General features: G+C 40.9%; 1 protein-coding gene across 4 annotated transcripts in view; it reads left to right on the forward strand.

Moving 5' to 3' along the window:
* Nucleotides 1-9,140: 9,140 nt before the first annotated feature.
* Nucleotides 9,141-26,804, forward strand: part of LOC124259016 (neural cell adhesion molecule L1-like) — a 33,635-nt gene continuing 15,971 nt past the window's right edge. For 2 of the 4 annotated variants that reach the window (XM_046693084.1, XM_046693088.1), the window contains exons 1-2: nucleotides 17,133-17,287; nucleotides 20,776-20,881. In XM_046693084.1, the coding sequence (XP_046549040.1) occupies nucleotides 20,821-20,881 (61 nt within the window). In that variant the 5' untranslated portion in view covers nucleotides 17,133-17,287; nucleotides 20,776-20,820. Of the gene's footprint in view, nucleotides 9,232-16,578; nucleotides 16,826-17,132; nucleotides 17,288-20,775; nucleotides 20,882-26,804 lie in introns of those variants that run through there. The other 2 variants (XM_046693087.1, XM_046693086.1) reach the window with 2 other exon arrangements.

Raw genomic sequence — 26,804 nt, forward strand, 5'->3', positions numbered from 1 at the left:
CCAAATATAACACGTGTTTACATTTGACCACTTTCTAAATGGCATTGGACCCGGAAGATCCGGGTTAGACTTGATCTTCAGTAACCCATGCTTGTCGTAAAAGGCGACTAACGAGATCGGGTGGTCAGGCTTGTTGACTTGGTTGACACATGTCATCGTATCCCAATTGCCTACAACGATGCTCATGATGTTGATCACTGGATTGTCTGGTCCTGACTCGATTATTTACAGAGCGCAGCCATATAGCTGGAATGTTGCTGAGTGCGGCGTTAAACAACAAACCAACTAAATGGCATTGTGTAGTCATGCACTAAATCGGCTGTATAATGCACTCCGACTATGAGTAAGACATTATCACAGTGAGCCATGACTGTGCAGGAACCTATCAAGCTGTCGTGAGCAGCGGAAGGTAACAGGTTATGCATAGAAGGAAACAGGTTATGTTAAAAAATTCAAAAGCGAAAGTGTACAAACAGTCGTTTGCAAGTTTAACTATGATACAAACGATGAGCGTGTACATAGCTGTAAAGGTTAATTAATATATTTGCTCTATCAATATGTTGCTTTTGAAATGGTGGAAAACATTATGTTATGAGGATCATGGACATGTGTTTGATATTCTTGGGTAGAGTTCTCCAGTATTCAGTGCTTGTCATAATGAGAATTGGGTGGACACTAGAGCTGTGTATCGTGGCCAAAGTGGCGAGACGATATATCCCGATAGTAGTTTAATGAGGCGAGACGATATATCATGAAAGTATTGGCAAGGAACCTGCGAGACGATTATCATCACGATACAGTGATGGCGATACGATACTTATCCCGATACTTTACAATCCTAAAAACAGGACATATATGATAGATAAAATGACTGAATCTTCATTTGTTATTCAGCACAACATGTGTTACATTCACACACACTTAAAAGGCTGTTCATGTAATAAGTTTCAGCATTTAATGCTTAAAGGTCACATGCAACCAAAAAATCAAACATAATTAAAACACAATTATCACTTATTCATGACATATAATATACATTGCTGGTTATGAAAAAACATATAAACAAAATTATAAGCGTACAATCGCAAATCAAAATTGCAATATTGTGTACTTGGGTTTACTTCCCAAGAAACGAAGCAGCCGGGATACCGAACCCAGTCAGAGCGGGTGGGTGTGCACTCAAGTGTAACGGCTAGTTCATTTGCAGATGCCCTCACGGCTGATTGTGTGTGTATATGTAGAGATGTTGGGTTTTGTAAATACATGCTCATTTTTTGTGTATAACATTTTGCAATCAACAGACATCATAACATGTCATGTGTTCAACTATCACACCTGCCTGTCTGTGTAATTACATAATGTGACAGAGACCGAACTCGGGCCATAAATCAATGCATTTTGTTTATGGTGTATAGCCTGATTGGTGTTAAGTTCAAATTGCATGTGGTCAGTGATAGCAGCTGTGTATTGAATATTGTCATTAGCAGACAGGCAGGCAGACACACAGGTGTCAATAAAACAAGACATTGAGTTTAGTCTGTGACAACGACATATCTATATCACAGTTAGAAATTCTGTCAACGCTAAATAATGGCATTGCTTTTAAGTATCGAACTGAGAAAGTGACTCGGCAAGAAGAACGTGTGGTGAAATAGACAAATGAAATTATATAAACAGTTAATTTACTGTCATAACATATAAAAAGCTCGCGCCTGTGAGATATCAACAAAACATTAGAAAAATAGCTCACACCAAAGCCTTCACAGAGTATTCACCGGACAACCGCTTCCAAGCTGCGCGAACCTACTTCACCGCGCACGTGCTATAAGCGCAGCCCAGCTGTTGAAACCCGTATTCCCCAGAAAAGTCTGGGGAAAATTAGTGAAACGTTTGAACTCCGATTTCGCGCGTTTTTTTTCATCGCGTTATTTTTCAACTTTATAAGTTGAATTTGCATTTTTGACGATTTGTTTCGGTAAGTCCATACCGAAGGTATCAGAATCTGCAAAGTTGTGTTTTACGTTGCATGTGACCTTTAATGACCAAGATGTAGTTGCTAGATCACTGCAGTGAGAAACATTTACTCATGCAAGTCCGTTTTCGCATTCTTGTCCTAAAGGAGAAGTGCTATATGGTGAATTGAACTGTACTGGGTTTCCTATCAATTTTCAGTAAGGTCACTACAGTTACTATACAATCACACCCTCCATGATAAATCATGGAAATAGGGAGACGCGTCTTTTCCGTAAGGCGTAGGTCATAGTGACCTCGACCAAAAACGAAACATGAAGGGACAACTAAAGCCCCTTGCACCTAATTCAAGTCTGAGCTTCAGTTCAATGAACCTTTCCCCATTGTCAGAGGCTACCAGTATACTGAATACCTGTTGATTTCCACCCAGAAGTCTGTACTAAGCTATGAATACACGATGGGAGGCGCCCCAATTTACACTTATCAGAGGGGCAAGTCCCTGGTTAGTGGGTTAGATGGCCGACGGTGTGTGCTGGTGATTAGGTGCCCGACTCTGAGGGTGTGGGTTCGAATTCCGGATGGGACTCAACCCAACAAACGTACTAGAATCTGTACTTTACCGAGAAAGTGTAATTCCAAATATAACACGTGTTTACATTTGACCGCTTTCTAAATGGCATTGGATCCAGGAGATCCGGGTTAGACTTGATCTTCAGTAACCCACGCTTGTCGTAAAAGGCGACTAACGGGATCGGTTTGTCAGGCTCGTTGATTTGGTTGACACATGTCATCGTATCCCAATTGCCTACAACGATGTTCATAAGGTTGATCACTGGATTGTCTGGTCCAGACTCGATTAGTTATAGCTGGAATGTTGCTGAGTGCGGCGTTAAACAACAAACCAACTAAATGGCATTGTGTAGTCATGCACTAAATCGGCTGTATAATGCACTCCGACTATGAGTAAGACATTATCACAGTGAGCCATGACTGTGCAGGAACCTATCAAGCTGTCGTGAGCAGCGGAAGGAAACAGGTTATGCTTAGTAGGAAACAGGTTATGTTTAAAAATTCAAAAGCGAAAGTGTACAAACAGTGGTTTGCAAGTTTAACTATGATACAAACGATGAGCGTCTACATAGCTGTAAAGCTTAATATATTTGCTCTATCAATAGGAACTGTGGACGCTCAATAGCATGTTTACACATTTTTGTGTTGCTTTTGAAATGGTGGTAACGCATCTTTGCTGAGTGTGCATTGCACCATATCTCAAAAAGCTATTTTGTCAAGAGTGTCGCTTCCATTGTGCTAGCTATGAGAATCTGGCAGTGGCAGTATATTACATTAGGTTATTTGTGTACATTCAAGGCCCTAGAAGTAGTTATTTCAGTTACACCCATTACTTTATTCGATCTTATCTGATTTGAAAGAAACCTGTTTTGCATTGCTGGCTAGTTATGAGGACAGATGGGTTTTCAACTGTGCGCAACTGGGTTGGGAGTGAAGAATATTTCACCACCCGATTTCAGCTACTACTACTACTACTACTACTACTACAATTACTACTACTACTACAATTACTACTACTACTACTACTTACTACTACTACTACTACTACTACTACTACTACTACTACTACTACTACTGGGGTGTCCACTACTACTACTACTAATGCTAAAAGCTGCTACTGCTGCTGCTTCTTCTACAAGCACTGGGACTATTACTTGGGGTAGCCTAGTGGTTAAAGCGTTCACACGTCACCCTACAAAGACCCGGGTTCGATTCTACTCACATGGTGTGCCAATGTGTGAAGAGTATTTTAACCCTTTCTGGGGTCCCCGCCGTGATATTGCTGGATTATTGCAAAGTAAAAGCGGCGTAAAACCAAACTCATATATCACTCACTCAGCTCAAAATCATACTACTACTACTACCACTCCTCCTCCTCCTATTACTACTACTGCCACCACTCCTACTACCATACTACTACTACTGAAGATACTACTACTACAACATACTGCTACTACTACTACTACTACTACTGCTACTACTACTACTACTACTACTACTACTACTACTACTACTACTACTACTACTACTGAACATTTGTAATGTGCCAAATTTCCACACCTCACCTGTCAATGAGTTTCGTTTTAGGCCTTTTTAGCAATATTCCAGCAACATCACTGCGGGCCCATTGCTTTAAGCTCAGAGCGTACAATTATGACCACGGGTGACCATTATCTCCCAAGGGAGCTTACTCATCGTGAAACACTGTAGGGTGGGATATGCTTAACATGCAACATGCAAATTGAACGCATATACAGCCGTTTGTGTTTGTTTTCGTGCTGTTGATGTTGTTGAAAATTTATCACCAAATGATTTAATTAAACGTTTTATCGTGCCACAGGATTTTCTCCTCGATCACTTTATCGTCTGGATCGTTTACAGGCCGCCGTCTCAGGGGTATTGCCGTGAGACGTCAGTCAACAAACACTCCATTTTTATGCAGAATGTGGCAAGGGCGGGCTACCGGTACGACATGGCATTCTTCCTACCTCCGTTACCACCTGGGATCATCACAGACTTTAGTTGTAATTTTCCACGCTATTTTACCTTTTAGTCTCTATGGAATCTCACGCCGAAGACACGTGTTCGATTCCTCACATATGGGTACAATGTGTGAAGCCCATTTCTGGTGTCCCCCGCCGTGATATTGCTAAAAACTCACCCACTCACTGTGGGATCTTTTTTTTCTAATCGGGACTGGTTTGATATTTACGTGTTAAGGGTCTTCTACATCAGATACCATTAAATCGTCAAGATAGGCTTGTGTGCTACTAGTCTTCGTCAGTCCATATTTCTTTATACCAGTATCGTTGTCATACAACATGACCATTGCTATAATAGCGTATAGAGTCCGTTAGATCGCGTGCTGCAAGATATACACACAGAAAACACCAACCTGTATTTGATTTCACTTGTAAGCACTCAGCACTGATCAGTGATAGCATCTACTTCATGCCTAGTTTCACGTATATTCAGAACACCTCCCCGTGACGTCTACATGGACAGCTACGTATAAGGTACATTTATATGGAACGTCTTTGAAGGTCACTACGTCCCTCGGATAGGACCCCCTCAAACCTCATACTGAATGAATACAAACTGATAGGACTAGAGCTAGGAGTGAGACTGGGTGTGGGACTGGGTGTGTCACTGGGTGTGAGACTGGGTGTGTCAGTGGGTGTCAGACTGGGTGTGAGACTGGGTGTGAGACTGGGTGTGTCACTGGGTGTGAGACTGGAATTGTGTCAGTTGGGGTGTCAGACTGGGTGTGAGACTGGTGTCAGTGGGTGTCACTGGGTATCAGACTGACTGGTGGGTGTCAGACTGGGTGTCACTGGTGTGTGTAAAGTGGAGACAGACTGTGTCAGTGGGGGATCAGACTGGGTGTCAGGGGTGTCACTGGGTATCAGACTGGTGTGTCAGTGGGTGTCAGTGGGGATCAGACTGGTGTCAGTGGTGTCAGTGGGGATCAGACTGGGTCAGTGGGTGTCACTGGGTATCAGACTGGGTGTCAGTGGGTATCAGACTGGGTGTCACTCAGTATTGTGGACTGGATGTCAGTGGGTGTCACTGGGTGTCAGACTGGGTGTCAGTGTGTCACTCAGACTGGTATCAGACTGGTATCAGACTTGTGGTGTCAGTGGGGATCAGACTGGGTGTCAGTGGGTGTCACTGGGTATCAGACTGGGTGTCAGTGGGTGTCACTGGGTATCAGACTGGATGTCAGTGGGTGTCACTGGGTATCAGACTGGATGTCAGTGGGTGTCACTGGGTATCAGACTGGGTGTCTGGGTGTCAGTGGGTGTCAGACTGGTGTCAGTGGGGTCATGGGATCAGACTGTATCAGTGGGGGTATCAGACTGGGTGTCAGTGGGTGTCACTGGGTATCAGACTGGATGTCAGTGGGTGTCACTGGGTGTCAGACTGGGTGTCAGTGGGTGTCAGTGGGTATCAGACTGGTATTAGTGGTGTCAGTGGGGTCAGACTGGGTGTCAGTGGGTGGGTATCAGTGGGTGTCAGTGGGTATCAGACTGGGTGTCAGACTGGGTGTCAGTGGGTGTAAGACTGGGTGTCAGACTGGGTGTCAGTGGGTATCAGACTGGGTGTCAGTGGGTGTCAGACTGGGTGTCAGGTGGGTATCAGACTGGGTGTCAGTGGGTATCAGAGGTGGGTCATCAGACTGGGTGTCAGTGGGTATCAGACTGGTGTCAGTGGGTGTCAGTTGGTCAGACTGGGTGTCAGACTGGGTATCAGTGGGTATCAGACTGGGTGTCAGACTGGGTGTCAGTGGGTGTCAGACTGGTGTCAGACTGGGTGTCAGTGGGTATCAGACTGGGTGTCAGTGGGTATCAGACTGGGTGTCAGTGGGTATCAGACTGGGTGTCAGTGGGTGTCAGACTGGGTGTCAGTGGGTGTCAGACTGGGTGTCAGTTGGTATCAGACTGGTGTCAGACTGGGTGTCAGTGGGTATCAGACTGGGTGACGGTGGGTGTCAGTGGGTGTCAGACTGGGTGTCACTGGGTATCAGACTGGGTGTCAGTGGGTGTCACTGGGTATCAGACTGGGTATCACTGGGTGTCAGTGGGTGTCAGACTGGGTGTGACACTGGGTGTCAGTGGGTATCAGACTGTCACTGTCTCTGGGTATCAGACTGGGTGTCAGACGGTGAGTGGGTATCCAGCCATGGGTGTCACCATCGAAGGGTCGGCACATGAAGTGCTCTGATAAACGTAGAGACTTCATCAGCGACTCCATCCATTACCATTAGTCCCTGGTACAGCGACACCCGACCACCTGGGCCCCCAAGGCATGTATTTACACTAGCTACTTTACTGTACACAGACACTTTAGCTAATCCACACAAACAGTTTAACTGTACACATGCACTTTAGCTATTGTACACAGGTAGTTTAGTTGTTGTACATAACACTTGCTATTGTACACACACACCTTGGTTATTGTACACATACACTTTAGCTATTGTACACAGACACACCTTGGTTATTGTACACATACACTCTAGTTATTGTACACAGGCGCTCTAGCCATTGTACACAGGCACTCTTGCTATTGTACACAGACATTTTAGCTATTGAACACCGACACTTTAGTTGCTGTACACAGACGCTCTAGCTATTGTACAGAGACATTTTAGCTATTGTACACCGACTCTCCAGCTATTGGACACCGACACTTTAGCAATTGAACACAGACTCTTTAGCTATTGTACACCGACTCTCCAGCTATTGGACACCGACACTTTAGCTATTGTACACCGACATTTTAGCTATTGTACACAGGCACACTAGCTGTTGTACACCGACGCTCTAGCTGTTGTACACAGGCACTCCAGCTATTGGACACCGACACTTTAGCTATTGGACACGGGCACTCTAGCTGTTGTACACCGACACTTTAGCTATTGGACACCGACACACTAGCTGTAGGACACCGACACTTTAGCTATTGGACACCGACACACTAGCTGTTGGACACCGACACTTTAGCTGTTGGACACCGACACTCTAGCTGTTGTACACCGACACTTTAGCTATTGGACACCGACACTCTAGCTGTTGTACACCGACACTTTAGCTGTTGGACACCGACACTCTAGCTGTAGGACACCGACACTTTAACTATTGTACACAGACACACTAGCTGTTGTACACCGACACTTAAGCTGTTGTACACCGACACACTAGCTGTTGGACACCGACACTTTAGCTATTGGACACCGACACTCTAGCTGTAGGACACCGACACTTTAGCTATTGTACACCGACACACTAGCTGTTGTACACCGACACACTAGCTGTTGGACACAGACGCTCTAGCTGTTGTACACAGACACTTTAGCTATTGGACACAGGCGCTCTAGCTGTTGTACACAGACACTTTAGCTATTGGACACAGACACACTAGCTGTTGTACACAGACACTTTAGCTATTGTACACAGGCGCTCTAGCTGTTGTACACCGACACTTTAGCTGTTGTACACCGACACTCTAGCTGTTGTACACAGACACACTAGCTGTTGTACAAAGACACTCTAGCTGTTGTACACCGACGCTTTAGCTGTTGTACACCGACACTTTAGCTGTTGGACACCGACCCTCTAGCTGTAGGACACCGACACTTTAGCTATTGGACACGGGCACTCTAGCTGTTGTACACCGACACTCTAGCTGTTGTACACAGACACTCTAGCTGTAGGACACCGACACTCTAGCTGTAGGACACCGACAAACTAGCTGTAGGACACCGACACACTAGCTGTTGTACACCGACACTCTAGCTTTTGTACACAGACACTTTAGCTATTGGACACAGACGCTCTAGCTGTTGTACACCGACTCTCCAGCTATTAGACACCGACACTCTAGCTGTTAGACACCGACACTCCAGCTGTTAGACACCGACGCTCTAGCTGTTGTACACCGACTCTCCAGCTATTAGACACCGACGCTCTAGCTGTTGTACACCGACTCTCCAGCTATTGGACACCGACTCTCCAGCTATTGGACACCGACTCTCCAGCTATTGGACACCGACTCTCCAGCTATTGGATACCGACTCTCCAGCTATTGGACACCGACTCTCCAGCTATTGGATACCGACTCTCCAGCTATTGGATACCGACTCTCCAGCTGTTGGATACCGACTCTCCAGCTATTAGACACCGACTCTCCAGCTATTGGACACCGACGCTCTAGCTGTTGTACACCTACACGTTTGTTGTCCTACACAGACGCAATGATACACGCATAAATGCCAGTCCACCCACACATCAATGATTGTGCTCACACACGTCAGTCATTATACACTAAAACACATTAGTTGTCGGGAGTTCTCATATAAACATAGTTCATTATGCTGCAGCAATTATTTCAGCATTACACTTTCATAGTCAGTATTGTCTACACAGCTAGAGAACGTAACTGCTTGAATAATAACCAGCTCGCCATTGTTGTCCCTTTGACGACTATATTTGTCCAACACACGTTCATTTTGAAAAGCAGCAGGAAATATCTGAAGTATGAATTCACTTTCAAGCCTACTGCTACTCCCACACAGATGACCCCGTGTTACGTGAACCGGATTGCCGTTGCACGGATACCCAAATACTATAAATATACATACTGCTTGTATAGAGGGGTATCCCATCTAGAACCCATCGGTCTATACAGGTAAGATGCCTCTGTTACTTCCATATAACGATACATATAACCCTGTGCGTTACTTTAAGTGTTCATGTTTGGTTCAGTTCCACATTAAACGTATTTTAGTTACCGTGCCAACCTGATACTTCAGGTAAACTTGAAGTGATGCAGGTCAGACCAAGCGTTGCACATCATCACCTGTTACCGTTCTCATCACTTCAGATATATGGAGCTTCTAGTTTGTTGTTCTGTAGCTTTATTTCAGTATCACATGCTTATGTATATGGGTATAATGTCAATTAAATTTCACTTTCAACGTGACCGCCTCCGTGGTGTAGTGATTAGAGCGTCCGCCCGGAGTGCGGAAGGTCGCGGGTTCGATCCCTGACCGCGTCATACCAAAAGACGTTAAAATATGGTACTTGTTGGTCCCTGCCTGGCGCTCGGCATTAATGGGTACAACAACAAGGACTGGTCGGCTCGGAGTCAGTATAATGTGTCTGAGTGGGGTATTCATGCTTCACTGCGGCATGGTATCTCAGTGGGCCAGCACTATAAAACCAGCTTCAGTCTGGGCTTGTACAAGCAGCCGCACATACACATACACACGCATGCACGTCGTCATATGAGCGAAATATTCTCAAGCACGACGTTAAACCCAATTCCACCACCACCACTTTCAACTTTGACTGCTGTTTATAACAAGTCTTCATACTGACATGATTCCATTTTGGCCCTTTGCATTTACGTGTTTTGCCACACTTGCGTTACAGGGTTCTGATGATACCGAGACCTTGGATATATATTTCGTTTCCTGGAGCTCAGAATGTAACATGAAGCCACGCTGAAATCAGCAATTGCAAAATGACCATGGGGAAGGGAACTCCATATTTGTTTCCCTCAATATTGTTGTGATGTTTTCTAGTGATATGTTGAGAGCGCTTCTATGATACATATTTGGTGCATGTTGCATATCGTAAAATATGCTCATGTTGAACCTTGAATCAGAAAATAGAGATTCAGCAATAGATAATTAGGGATTGGGCAAGTGTGATGTCAGGGCGAACATATGTCTTTCCCAGGTCGTCAGCATACTTTTAATGCAGTGCAGGATGAATCACCGTTCTTTCCTCTCGTTCATTGAAGGGAGTGTTAGGCATCGACCACGTTGATCCACAATACCCAGGGATGCTGACTGGCCAACGTGTTGAGTAAGACGCAGATGACGGTAATGTGCAGGAAGTCCGGTTCAAAACGTGCCCCAGTCGCCAGCTCACAATACGGCAGAAGTCACGTATTGAAACACTATCTGTCTTCTCACATAAACGTTAAACGTTTCAATAGTCATGAGAGGTACACAGTACTGTTCCCATTTTATCATAAGCATGCATTTCTAAATCATTTTCAAATGGATATGAAGCCAGGTAGTCGCTGGATTAACACTTAGTTTCTGAAAATATATATACAGTCAGACCTCGTTAATACGAACACTTTGGTTTTTAAAAAACCCCGTTCTGATAGTGAAACGTTCGTACTGCTGAAACCACAGTATATGCACCGAGTTACTTCCCCTTGATATCTTTCCTTACTATCGATACGTGAAGAAATCAAAACAAAACATCAAAGACAATCACTGGATTTATTACACATTGTTTCACTCACACATTTTACTTACAAAAGTAGTCTTTAATGGTGGGTATTTCTGACAGAATCAAGTGACACCATTTAAACTGAAAAGGAGCCCAGTGTGCTCGGGGATTCAGAACCTGAGGAAATCTAGACTTGCGTCATGTAGGGATTTTGCATTGCAGAAAGGGCTGGGCGCAAGGGAAAATATAGACTAAGGCTTAGTCTCTGAATATATATAATTTTGATAGTAACAAACAAGCCCATTTATATTGAAAAGGAGCCCTAGGGAGACCAGAGATTCAGACTTGCTTCGTTTAGGGCTTTAGCACTGCAGAGAGGGTTAGGCAGTAGGGAAATTAATGTGGTTCAGGGACTGAGACAGACTAGGGAAAATATTGCGATTCAAGGACTGTGAGTTAAGATTAGGTGGTTGTAAATATGCAGGTGTTTTCTGCTCCACCAGTGCACTCGTCAGAAACATGTGAAAACGAGAGTTCATTTCAACAATGCTGGTAATTAAGGTAGACGACAAAATAGGGACTTATGTCGGACATGATGCCTGTCACTGCTGTCATGTACCAATACTACATGTATATCATACACCGTTGTGAAAGCCTTGAATGTTGGGGCATTGCTCAAACAACCTTTGCGCCAGAGTCGTATGGAATGCTTTGAAAACCTCATAAGAACAGTATGTTAACAACAGACTCGGACAACACGTTGTTGTTTTCGGGCTGAATTAAGTGTGTTTGAAAAGTAAATCGGTGAAAGAGTAATATACTATGGACATTACGAGCAGGTTTGCGCAAGTGATTAAGATCTGTTTAAGAGTGGAACTTTTGTAAGTGCATGTCAGGTAGTACTTAACAATGGCCTTGGTTTTCGCATCATTGTTTAGTATCAGCCGTGTCATAGCTGCAGGATTCGGTTCCACCCGTAATGAAAATCTGAGATGGCATAAAGCGAATGGCTTTTTTATCTTCCATTGGTTAAACAATATGACATGTTTATGAAAATGTAGTACCTAATATATATCCTTAATCATTTATCTATAAATATTTATTTTATCACTGAGGATTCGACTTCGACCAAATTGATAGTTTTTAAAAATTACCCTTTCAAGTAGAAACAAATCCTATGTCCCACGAGTTTTGTGACGGCTCCGCTCCGAAACTGTTGTACAACACCATCTGTGTCAGGTAGGGCATTAAAATGCTGTAACAAGAATTTTCATTTGAGCTGCGAAAACGGTAACACGATGGACGTAGCACTAGGTAAATGTAAAACGGTACACGATGGGGCGTAGCACTAGGTAAATGTAAAACGGTAACACGATGGGACGCAGCACTAGGTAAATGTAAAACGGTAACACGATGGACGTAGCACTAGGTAAATGTAAAACGGTAACACGATGGGACGCAGCACTAGGTAAATGTAAAACGGTAACACGATGGACGTAGCACTAGGTAAATGTAAAACGGTAACACGATGGGACGCATCACTAGGTAAATGTAAAACGGTAACACGATGGGACGCATCACTAGGTAAATGTAAAACGGTACACGATGGGACGCAGCACTAGATAAATCTAAAAGGGTAACACGATGGGACGCAGCACTAGGTAAATGTAAAACGGCAACACGATGGGACGCAGCACTAGGGTAACACGATGGGACGCAGCACTAGGTAAATGTAAAACGGTAACACGATGGGACGCAGCACTAGGTAAATGTAAAACGGTACGCGATGGGACGCAGCACTAGGTAAATGTAAAACGGTACGCGATGGGACGCAGCACTAGGTAAATGTAAAACGGTACACGATGGGACGCAGCACTAGGTAAATGTAAAACGGTACGCGATGGGACGCAGCACTAGGTAAATGTAAAACGGTACACGATGGGACGCAGCACTAGGTAAATGTAAAACGGTACACGATGGGACGCAGCACTAGGTAAATGTAAAACGGTACACGATGGGACGCAGCACTAGGTAAATGTAAAACGGTAACACGATGGGACGCAGCACTAGGTAAATGTAAAACGGTAACACGATGGGACGCAGCACTAGGTAAATGTAAAACGGTACGATGGGACGCAGCACTAGGTAAATGTAAAACGGTAACACGATGGGACGCAGCACTAGGTAAATGTAAAACGGTACACGATGGGACGCAGCACTAGGTAAATGTAAAACGGTAATACGATGGGACGCAGCACTAGGTAAATGTAAAACGGTACACGATGGGACGCAGCACTAGGTAAATGTAAAACGGTACACGATGGGACGCAGCACTAGGTAAATGTAAAACGGTACACGATGGGACGCAGCACTAGGGTAAATGTAAAAGGTAAATGTAAAACGGTAATACGATGGGACGCAGCACTAGGTAAATGCACATCGGTACACGATGGGACGTAGCACCAGGTAAATGTAAAACGGTAACACGATGGGACGCATCACTAGGTAAATGTAAAACGGTAACACGATGGACGCAGCACTAGGTAAATGTAAAACGGTAACACGATGGGACGCAGCACTCGGTAAATGTAAAACAAGGCAGAGAGTTCAATTATTCACAACCAGTTCTGTGACTCCTGTTGTGATAAAATTAATCCACATATTGTCGCTATTGTTTTTACTTAACTGCACCGCCATATAGCTTGACTATTGCTGCGTGCGGCGTAAAACTAAACTCACTCACTACATAACTGCAGCTGACAACCCATGAGACAGTGATTTTTCATAGCTGTAGCGAACATATTAACCCAGTAACATGCATTTCACACACCGTCAGCAACATTGCAATGTACACGATGACTCACATTATAGCGGCCAGACCGAGGTGACTACATGCATGTCACAGACATGTCCTACCCTTCCAAAGTTAGGACATTTAGATCGATCATTCTACTCTGCAGATACGTTTTAGGAGCTCAATGTAAAACCGGATTTTATTTTAGTACATTGTCTACATTAGCTGACAGTTGTATTTATTGAATGTTAAAGCAATATCGTCTCGTTCTACCCACGATTTTAAATTCGTTAAACCATAATACGAGGATAAACTATCCATGGTTCAAAGATGTTATGCACGGACCATTGATCTGCACTGTTATGACGTAATGTAGAAACCCATCGTCAACTAACGCTGCTGATACAGCATCTTTTATTCAGAACTGCTCTATTTATTCTCAACAAAGTGTTCCTCTGAGTGATAATGTTATCTCAAGTGACTTATCATGTCGCGGAAATATGTCAAACCTGTTTATTCAACACAATCCGGTTTAACAGCAGTTACTGGTGGGAACCCTTACATAAGCAAAAACACACATTACTCTGTAAGCTAGTAAGTCTCATAGCAACTAGTGGGACAGCGTGACACATGAGTGAGAAAATGGAGACACTTAATGGGTATGCGTGTAAAGGTTTTCATGCCGTGAAACTATACCAGCTTCGTGTGGTCTGAACAGGTCCTGGCATATACACACAATCTATTTTTTTGTATTTAAACCGTGTTAAATATTGGTCTCAACTGTCGGTTATGCCCTTCACCTCGTTATAGGGACATATTACGTACTACCAATTGCGCTTGGGTTTGGCGCAGTAGAGATCGCAACCCAGTCAAGAATTCTGGGATATCATCCGGGTAGTCGCGGGGGGAAAACAGAACAAAAGCAACAACCAGTCCCGGGGAATTGCTTTAGATCAGTGTCTCTTTAAGGGGTAAAATTAACTGGGTTACAAAATTGGAGGAGTTGATTTGTAAACTTGGCCTGAAGCCATCAATGTGTTACCCAAGTTGTAAAAAGATCAAGTTTCCTTCCCGGAGTTCATGCTACGTGTTAACATAGGAAACTGTCACAGCCAGGCAGGGCTGACAAAATGCAATTTCTAGTGGTTCTAAAACATAAGCGAACAGGTCTTGTAAATGTGTCTTTGGGGTCGAAAATCACATTAATAAGATGCCACTGGAACAATATGTAATGCTACGTAAGCGAGAAATTTATGATATGTGGACCACATTACTGTATATTGGTTGATGGTACAGTCCATCCTGAATAAAGACTGATCGTTGTACGATTATTCACCAAAACCATACATTTATGTGATAATAGCCTGTGGGAAACGATAAATGACTAAATATAGAATTGGAGAAATATCGTATACATGTATATGGTTTATTCAACTGTTGGTTTGATTGATTTAAACATATTTATTCAAGAGAATGGATTGGGTACAAGTTATGCCAATTTAGTGAAACCCTCTCCTATTTACAGTGCTTACATGCAAAAGGGAAACAAACTATATGTACAGGGATAGAAAGATATATACAAAATGATATATACAATACAATGAATACATGAATTATTTAGATCATACACATTATATCCAATCACTGAACCTTTTGGAATTTGATATATATTTTTGAACTTCTTTAAAAATGTGAATATTGTCACTATACGGAAGATAAATGACTAAATATAGAATTGGAGAAATGTCGTATATAGGGTTTATTCAACTGTTGGTTGGTTGGTTGGTTGTTGTTTTACACCGCTCTCAGCAATATACCAGCTATATGGCGGCGATCTGTAAACAATCGAGTCTGGACCAGACAATCCGGTGATTAACATCATGAACAACCATCTACGCAGTTGGGATACGATGACAAACTTTCAGCTGTTTATGGGCATCAAATATACATGTTTGTTATTTAAAACATAAAGTGTAATAATAGTAAAAATGGTACACGGCTAACTCTAACAAGTAATTTTACTTTCTCTTTACCTGAAACATCTGCTGGCTTATAAGAAAAAATATTTAATTTGTTGAATGCTCAAAGTAAAACCAACCTTTGTTGGAGGCACACGTCTGGTACAGGGTCGCAGTGTAATAATATATATATATTTTAACAAAAAAGGACTTATAATATTTAAGTGGACAACTACTAAACCATTATCTATACCAAATGGCAATAAATTTGCTTTGATACATTACTGAGGCTGCGTGCTTTAAACCGAATCGTGTTAAATCTGCGTAACTAAGGAGATTGTGTACGTTATTGTAAGTGATATTATCTTTATTAGGAAAATATCGTTTCAGATGCGAGCCCCCAAAACATCTCCGAGGCCTAGTATTTTTTGTTCTCCCTATCACTGTACTTTATCGTCAGTTAATAGCTGTAATATATCTTCCGACAAAACGAAAACAATACATTCTTTACAAAAGAACTGCCTGGTTATGCATTTCCTTTCGAACAATCAAATTTACAGAAGCTAAGATCGAATGATTCCAAAATCCAAAGTATTGACGCTTCACTTACGCGGAAAACTGGTGTTATCACTGATTTTCAGTAATACATTTTCATACTATATTTAAAGCTATTATTACCTTTGCATCAAAATGTAATCCCTGCATGATTTCAGCTTATTCAAATTGTGTTTTCTAAAACATCAACTACTCATACCAGCAGCAGCAGCAGCAGCAGCAACAGCAACAGCTGCGGCATTAGCAGTTATATACCGACGTAACAACATCTCGGGCTACTCCCAGTTGTCGGTTTTACATGATATATAGGTGCACACATTTGATCATCCTGGGGTAAAAACAAACAAATCTACCAGCCTGTCCTGACTAAGACTATATCAGGTGTCCACAATGTATGTGCCCTTCAGGAAATATTTCCTGGTTTACAGTTTAAATATCATTAAGTCAAAGCGAACGACTCTTGAATCACACAGTGTTCGCGGTGTAGTGACGTCATGACCGTCTATTGACCAGCCGCACATTAGCCCGGCAGTTTGCACAATATGACTCGCTAAACGGCATAGATTCGATCTGAATTATTCAAAAAGGTATCTAGGTTAGCGTGATCTGGACAATTCATTTAGTTTAGTCTCTGAAGCATATCTCTTGAGCTGATAACATGTGACCATTTGATATCAAAGACCACGGAATTCTTTAACGGAATACACTACCCGTGCACTGAAAAGGTACGTATGGTTGTAATAACTCTTAAATGGCCTTACGGTCATATACAAATAGCATGCCAACTCTTATTCAATAGCTTTGTCTGTTTACAATTGAAGTAATGCACCTTGAAAGCACCTTATTCCAAACACGTTTCATAATACTAGTATGTAAAATATAACGACCTTCTTTGTTTAGTGTATGATATTTTCTGGTCAATGGTTATTCATATTTATTCGTTTCGGCAGCATACATAAACGGATATGGATACACCCTAAAATTAAACTAAACATTGAAAAGTTTTTACCGCATTTCAAAACGTAACCAGTTTTCCACTGCAAGGCCACCCGCCATGGTAAGCACGCTCATGGCTTTCGCTTCACACACCGAGTGGGCGGCTCACTCATAGCCTGTTGAATGTGTAGAGCAGGTATGGAAGAAACTCTGCCTCACGGGGCCTACCTGTAGTCGATTTCTGTATACAGGTAGGTAACAAGGTAGGGTCACATCTCATGACATAACTGACATGGTATAGTTTGTCATGGTCATGCTGGTTTCACGATATGGGCGTGTCGTTTTGTTGCTATACATAGTGACCTTACCTTTGTGTTGTAACAACTACAGCATATTATTACCTGACGAAGTATATCGTTTGTATACAAACGTATTATGATATGCATTTTTATTTATTTTTATGCATTAAACAATGCATCACAAGAGAGAGAGGTGTGACGTAGTATAGCAAGTACTGTTAGGCTAGACTGTGAACTGCTATCGTTACATGATACCTGCGACTGCAAGCACATATCTGTAATAGACAAAGCCCAGTACGACACCATCGACAGGTTGACACCTCGTATGCAGCCTTGTCAAACAGTTTTGTGTATTTGAAAAATATCACTATGACCTGTTTCTTATGTGTATTAATCAGATCCTGAAAATACACATCATATTAGCCTTCACACATTCGTTATTTTCACCCAGCTCATACATCCTGAATCTGAAATATCTACCATATGACCTTGACCTCACGTTGCTAAATGTCTACGATGCCACCGATACCTGCTTCGAAACTGGAACACCGTATGTGACTCCAGATAGTTGTACGTTCGCAGTCACTTCGATGGCGGAGCAGTTTGATTGACGAGAAATATCTATTTCGATCGAAAGGCAGACAGAGAGACCTGCACGAAATAGATTCATATGCAGAATAACATTGACCTGCGGAGTATACGACGACAAATGCATAACATTAAAAATATAAGTTTAAAACAATCTGAACATGTTGATATACCTTAAGACGAAAATTTAAACTGTAATAAATATTCTGAAAATATATATGAATTAATGTAAATGTTATATTGACATAGATAGATAGAAGGATGGATGGATGCATATATAGATCTATAGATAGAAAGACAAAAGTACTAAGAAAAGCATATAGTGAAATAAGGGAAATAGGTTTCTGCAACTGACAGAGAACATGGAATGTGATACATGGTAGTGATGCCTAGTGGCATGGATCATTACAATAATATTGTTTTAGTCCTCAGTCAAGTTGTCCTACCTTATTATAGATTGACAACTAGTCTCTGAAATCAACATATTTTACAGAAAAAGGCTCATAGTGAAAAAAATCAAAATATAATACAAAGGAGCCCTGAGACTTTCTTCATTTCCTGAAGCTGTGGAAATCTAGACTTGCCACATTTTCTAAACTTGCGTGGGATTTCTTGGATATATTTGCTTCAGGGTCTGTATGACAGACTAACCTTATTTACTAATGAAGAGTTAATTACTGAATCTTTGTTGATTACTATGTCTGGTATTGCAGTGTATGTTTCATTTGAAAAGGCCTCCTAATATTTAAGTAGACATAATTTATACCAAATAGCAATGAATTCCCTTTGATTCATTGCTGCTGCACGCTTGTTTGCAGATGATACATCAATGGGATTTTCATCTATCAATCACAGACTTATGCAAGAGACACTCAATAAGAACCTACAATATTTATCGTGCTGGGCAAAACGTTGGCTTGTGATATACAATCCCAACAAAACAGAAGCTATACTTTTCAGTCTTAAGAATAATAATACAATTCTAAATTTAGAATTTGAAACTCAGTGTGTACGTTTGGAAAAATCTCATAAACATCTTGGAGTAACATTTTCTTCTGATTGTAAATGGAACACACATATTGATAACATTGTAAAAACAACGTCCTTGATGGTTTCATCAATGAGAAAATTAAAGTGTATGTTAAACAGAGACACTCTTAATAAGATTTATATTGCATTCATAAGACCACATCTTGAATATGCTTGTGAATTGTGGGATGGTTGTTCGGTAGATTTAACCGATAAAATTGAAAAAGTCCAGTTTGAGGCCGCCCGGATAGTTACTGGTTTACCAAAATATGCTACTAGAGATACTCTGATATATGAAACAGGTTGGCAAATGTTAAAAGAAAGAAGAAGATGTCGTAAACTGTCTTTATTCTATAATAAATGCTCCATCCTACCTTTGTGATCTTATGCCTCAAACTGTTGAATCTAGGACAAATTATAATCTTAGAAACATTCGTGATCTTTCCCTGTACTATTCCTGCACAAATCTCTACAGTCAATCATTTTTCCCATCATCTGCACAACTTTGGAATAATCTCCTTTATATGTTAGAGAATCAGTTCCCTTAAAAAGTTTTAAATCGCAGATAAGCTCGCGTAAGTCAAAAGCACCCGGATATTTCTCATTTGGTAATAGAAAACTCAATGTAATTCATACCCAGCTAAGATATTCAAATAGTAGATTAAATGGTGATCTATATAGGGTCGGTCTCATAGAGAACCCCCGAATGTAATTGTAAATTTACCTGTGAAAATTCTCAACATTATTTTATGGAATGTTCTTTGTATTCTGTTATCAGACAGGAAATGTTTCAAAATATTAGCAGAATTTGTAACATTAAAAGCACCAACAAACCTAGACGTACTATTAAATGGCAGTGCAGATCTTCCGTATAGTGACAATATTCAAATTTTTAAAGAAGTTCAAAAATATATATCAAATTCCAAAAGGTTCAGTGATTGGATATAATGTGTATGATCTAAATAATTCATGTATTCATTGTATTGTATATATCATTTTGTATATATCTTTCTATCCCTGTACATATAGTTTGTTTCACTTTTGCATGTAAGCACTGTAAATAGGAGAGGGTTTCACTAAGTTGGCATAACTTGTACCCAATCCATTCTCTTGAATAAATATGTTTAAATCAAAATCAATTCATTGCTGAGGCTACCAAACTAAGAAGGATAGCGTATACTGGCTATTGTCAATGATATTATCTTTATTGATAAATCTTATTTTCAAGTGCGATCCCACCGAAGTGTTGTTACTGTATGAGTTAGCAGTAAAACATATTATTTTCATTTTTGTTTTTCAATATGAGTAGTATACTTTGTAAATAAAATTATATGATAAGATCTTTAGACCACACGTACAGTCCGTTTGATTTCATTTGAGACCGATGAAATGCTCACTAACACAAAATCTAATAATTGCAACAAAACAAAATTTGGCAGTCACATTAAATCGACAGACCAACTCTGATAATTTGTGAGCAATTCATCGGTCTCAAATGAAATCAAACGGACTGTATATATTAAGATATATAGTAAGTGGTGCTACACATTATCCTTTAGTTGCATACCTGTACATGCCTTACATGCATTCATTGTGGTGTATCAGGAAACATTGTCATAGTTTGTCTATATACAACACATATGGCAATCGATAGATCTTATTGTGTATGTATCATGTATGATTGTTTGTTTGTCCATTGTTCTATTTCAGAGGGGCGGTGGGGTAACAATGCTCATTTGACGACCCGGGTTCGAATGAATATTGTTTGTTATAAATATCTACATGCGGCGTAAAACCCAACTATGTCCAATGTTCTATTTCAGACTCCACGTGTGGGACACTCTTTGTGGGTGGGGTCAAGAGATACAATGACTCCCGTCGTCTTCGTCGTCTGTTTGCTAGCCTCACTGTCCAGTGTCACGTCTCAGAGTAAGATATAGTTTAAGTTCTTTAATTAATTTAATGTGTGCACTTATCAAAATAAACGATATAAGTTGATAGGTTCGTGGATGCAAATATTACTCATATACACGTACCTAGTTGAGTAATTCGAAACACCCTTCACCATCTTCCCAAACGCAATCTCAAAATGATGTTCCTTTGTGCAATTGTTAGCGGGAAGAAAACTCATGAAGTAAAAATAACAGAACAAATATAATTAAAACACAAAGCAAGAAATAATAATAAATAGCCTAAAAATGTAGATTGACGGAAATAAATGAGAACAAGTCATGAAACTGGTTAGGATCTGGAATATTAACACCACACATATCTAGCATAGAATTGCACAGTGTCATGCAAGGCTGTCGTGGGAGCAACGACTGGTAGGTCACACCGGTTGGTGAATGTAGCCATGTTGTACGTGAGTAAACACTGGACAAGGCACTGCCGACAACCCATCCTCATTGTCCCCTGGACCGATCCACCTGTATGACTAGCCCACACCTGCTGTAATAGACGACAGTGGTCTGGCGTCAGCAAACACCACTCGGTGCATAGACATTTTGTTATTTAATTTCGGTATTCTACTCACCTTTGTTGAATACATAAAATGTCAACACCTGAGAATTACCTCGATTACCCTGCCAAACAGATTCCGCTGGGCGTAAAGGGCAGTGTACTGGTGGAAATTATATGAGTGGATAAGTGAAGATCAGTGAAGACTGTTCTCCCAACGATTGTTAGGAGGTCTGGTCCTACCGGTACTTATTCAATTCATACGCTTTGTATAAAAATATGTTTGGTTTCACTGGGGATCCCTATAAAGAGAAACATTTGACAGAACGCCCGTTCATTGACTCAAACATATTCATGTCATTTCTCCTTTATAAGCGGTGTCTAATAGGGTTCTTGTACACCCAAAGGGAGGTTATATAGCTTGCCTAACACTATGTCATCGCAGCTGTATTGTCTATCCATCAGGCTTTCTATCTATCTATTTCGTCTTGTATGTGTGCATACACCTGTATGTCTGTTAACGCTTATATCTTTGTGTACCTATATTTCGGTCTGCAATTACTTGTCTGCACCTGTCCATGGAACCACACCTTCGTCTCTGTGATTTCTACACCTGTGTGTCAGTCTACACCTGGATACCAGTATATACATGGGTGTCTGTCAATACCTGTCCATGGAGTCTACACCTGGATACCTTATACATGGGTGTCTGTCAATCTGTGTATACTCTGGTGTATCTGCAGCTGCTTATATACACCTGTGTGTCAGTCTACACCTGGATACCAGTATATACATGGGTGTCTGTCTATTAGTGTTGGGAATTGGTTAAAATATCATAATTGATGATTGGTTCATTACAACCGATCAATCATCGAAAATAATTGGTTAGCATAATTTATGAAATTTGTTAAGGCACATAAAAATAAGGAAAAAAACATGAAGTTCTTTTGGGGCTTTTTGGCAAAATTTCACATCTTTAAAGAATGACTAGTATGTTAGGAACATAAATTTCTTGGAATCTTTAAGATAAATTCAATCATGACTTGAAACGAGCTTGTAGTGCTTACAAAATGGAACAGACAAAACCAACCTTGTGAAAAATATTGTTAATGAAAACAAGTGTTCCAAAATTGGTTGTGTTCGATTATGAGAAATTACGATCGATTGCTTGGTCGTTTAGTCACTACGACCGATCTTCGATTATTTCAATTAATCGGACCACCACTACTGTCAATACCTGTAGGTCTTACCGTATATGGTTCTACACCTTCGTCTCTATATTTTGCTACATCTGTGTGTCAGTCTACACATGAATACCGGTATTTTCATGGATGGAAGCCTTTCTGTACCTGTACGCCTGTATACGGTAGTGTATCTGCACCTGGTTGTCATCTGACATTTGTCTAGGGATCTTCACATTAAGATAAAAACAGACACACAGGCGAAGACAGGCATGCAGCACGTGACCATACGTGACCAAACACACATGTGTAGATAGACAAACAGGTGTAGACAGACAAACAGGTGTAGACAGACACACGTGTATACATACACACGTGACCATACAGACAGGTGTAGATAGACAAACAGGTGTAGACAGACAAACAGGTGTAGACGGGCACACGTGTATAAATACACACGTGACCATACACATGTGTAGACAGACAAACAGGTGTAGATAGACACACGTGTATACATACACGTGGCCATACACAAAAGTGTAGATATGCAAACAGGTGTAGACAGGCACACGTGTATATATACACGTGACCATACATACAGGTGTAGACAGGCACACGTGTTTACATACAGACGTGACCATACACACATGTGTAGATAGACAAGCAGGTGTAGAGGCACACGTGTATACATACACACGCGACCATAGACACATGTATAGATAGACAAACAAGTGTAGCTAGGCACACCTGCATACATACACACACCTGTATAGATTTTACACACAGATGTAGATAGACACACGTGTATATATACACACGACCATACACATGTGTAGACAAACAGGGCTAGCCAGACACAGGTGTACACACACACATACACGTGACCATACACACTTGTGTAGACAGAGAAACAGATGTAGACAGACACAGGTGCGCGCGCGCACACACTCACACACACGCACACACACAAGTGGCTATACAACAGATGCAAGACACACACACACATGGGTACATGTAGAAATGACACAGACAATTGTAGGCAGAAATACACCTGAAACATCACAGACAGTTCCTGTGTTCTAAGGTATGTCATGATGTTTTACCTCTCTGTCATTATTAAGTTGGTTTTTTCATAGACATCCCCCACACATAATCACACCTGAAGCCAAGACGTTGGGCAAGGTAGAGTCTTGTCTTCCTGGTTTTTCCTTGTTTTTATTAATGATTTGATATGTGAACTTAGAGATTTGAACAATGGCATTTGTGTAAGTGGCATTAATATCCCATGTATTCTATTGGCTGACGACACAACACTTGCTTCCACCTCTCCAAAAGGTCTTCAATCATCACTTGATACTGTTTATAGCTATGCTTGTAAGTGGCGTCTAACGTATAACGGTTCTAAAAGCACTTGTGTCATTTTCTGCAAATATAAGAAACGTCTGGGTAATTATTCTTTCAAATTTGGTGATTCAGACATACCAACAAGTGATTGTGTTAAGTATGGAGGCATTTTACTTTCGTCTGATCTATCCCTAAAATCTAGAGTATATTCATACTGCCAGAAAGCACGGCAATCTGTAAATTCTCTAAAAAGTCTTGGTTTAAACGGTAAAGATCTCCACCCTACTTCTTCTGTTAAAATATGGAAAAGAATGATACTTCCAACGAGCTTTTACGGTTGTGAACTTTTACCCATTCTTCGAGGTAAAGATTATGACTTGGTAGAAAGTACACAGAGATATTTTGCCAGATGCATTCAGGGTTTCGGTAAGCGCTTTTCCTCTGCTTCAGTGCTAGGTAACCTTGGATTGTGGAGCATGGATGGTTATATAGATAAATGTAGACTATTATTTCTCGGCAAGCTGTGCAACAGCAAGTGTAACTCTTCATTTAAGGATATTTTCTGTGTACATTTAGCCACCTTTCAAAACAGAACAGCTGTCTTACACAGCATATGTGACACACTTATTCAAACCAGTTTAAAATACAATCTCTTCAATTATCTTAGTGACTATCTCGATTTTGGAAGGTTTCCATGTAAATCGTCATGGCGAAGAATAACTATTAATTGCATAAATAAATCTGAAACTGAACGATGGGTTTCTCAAGTGTGTGTAAGGCACGATATGAATAGATATCAGCTTGACCCACAACTTCTTTGGTGTACATAGATTGTATTGTTTGATGTATTTCTACCCACAGTTTAAAGATATATTACAGTTTTGTGTACAAATCAGCTCAAGGGGAAAATTCTCAAAACATTGTGAACTCTGCAAAAGATATTGTAATGATTATGACTGCCCTGTAATTCTACACTGTGAACACTATATGTTCAACAGGAATAATTTCTTTTCAAAGCTTATAGATCTCTTTGATGTGGATGTTTATGTACAAATAGAATTATTATCTGAAGATGAAATGTTATCACTATTTTCTGGGGGTGAACTACTAGTTACTAACGATGTTGATGAAATGTCATGGAGATGTATGATTGTCCTCTTCTGTAAATACCTATATTCCTTGCTTCCCTCACTAAACTGTGCATTCTAGACCTTTCATTTTTCTTTGTACATATACATTGTATATGACTATATGAATGTGTTGTGAATATATTGCTGTGATTATGTTGCTGTAAATATTTCATGTACATTTTTATAATGATCTTCGGAATATAATCTGGAGGAAATAAAGAGATTCATTCATTCATTCATAAAAATAAGGAAAAAACATGAAGTTCTTTTGGGGCTTTTTGGCAAAATTTCACATCTTTAAAGGATGACTAGTATGTTAGGAACATAAATTTCTTTAAGATAAATTCAATCATGACTTGAAACGAGCTTGTAGTGCTTACAATATGTAACAGACAAATCCAACCTTGTGAAAAATATTGTTAATGAAAACAAGTGTTCCAAAATTGGTTGTGTTCGATTATGAGAAAATACGATCGATTGCTTGGTCGTTTAGTCACTACGACCGATTATTTCAATTAATCGGACCACCACTACTGTCAATACCTGTAGGCCTGAATATTTCGGTGTCTTACTGTATATGGTTCTACACCTTCGTCTCTATATTTTGCTACATCTGTGTGTCAGTCTACACATGAATACCGGTATTTTCATGGACGGAAGCCTTTCTGTACCTGTACGCCTGTATACGGTAGTGTATCTGCACCTGGTTGTCATCTGACATTTGTCTAGGGATCTTCACATTAAGATAAAAACAGACACACAGGCGAAGACAGGCATGCAGCACGTGACCATACGTGACCAAACACACATGTGTAGATAGACAAACAGGTGTAGACAGACAAACAGGTGTAGACAGACACACGTGTATACATACACACGTGACCATACAGACAGGTGTAGATAGAAAAACAGGTGTAGACAGACAAACAGGTGTAGACAGGCACACGTGTATAAATACACACGTGACCATACACACATGTGTAGACAGACAAATAGGTGTAGATAGACACACGTGTATACATACACACGTGGCCATACACAAAAGTGTAGATATGCAAACAGGTGTAGACAGGCACACGTGTATATATACACACGTGACCATACATACAGGTGTAGACAGGCACACGTGTTTACATACAGACGTGACCATACACACATGTGTAGATAGACAAACATGTGTAGACAGACAAACAGGTGTAGACAGACACACGTGTATACATACACACGTGACCATACAGACAGGTGTAGATAGAAAAACAGGTGTAGACAGACAAACAGGTGTAGACAGGCACACGTGTATAAATACACACGTGACCATACACACATGTGTAGACAGACAAATAGGTGTAGATAGACACACGTGTATACATACACACGTGGCCATACACAAAAGTGTAGATATGCAAACAGGTGTAGACAGGCACACGTGTATATATACACACGTGACCATACATACAGGTGTAGACAGGCACACGTGTTTACATACAGACGTGACCATACACACATGTGTAGATAGACAAGCAGGTGTAGACAGGCACACGTGTATACATACACACGCGACCATAGACACATGTATAGATAGACAAACAAGTGTAGCTAGACACACCTGCATACATACACACCTGTATAGATAGACACACAGATGTAGATAGACACACGTGTATATATACACACGTGACCATACACACATGTGTAGACAAACAAGGCTAGCCAGACACAGGTGTACACACACACATACAC

The sequence above is a fragment of the Haliotis rubra genome, unplaced genomic scaffold (assembly GCF_003918875.1).
Source record: "Haliotis rubra isolate DU_JTF1 unplaced genomic scaffold, ASM391887v1 Scf707, whole genome shotgun sequence".
In the NCBI taxonomy this organism is placed as follows: Eukaryota; Metazoa; Mollusca; class Gastropoda; order Lepetellida; family Haliotidae; genus Haliotis; species Haliotis rubra.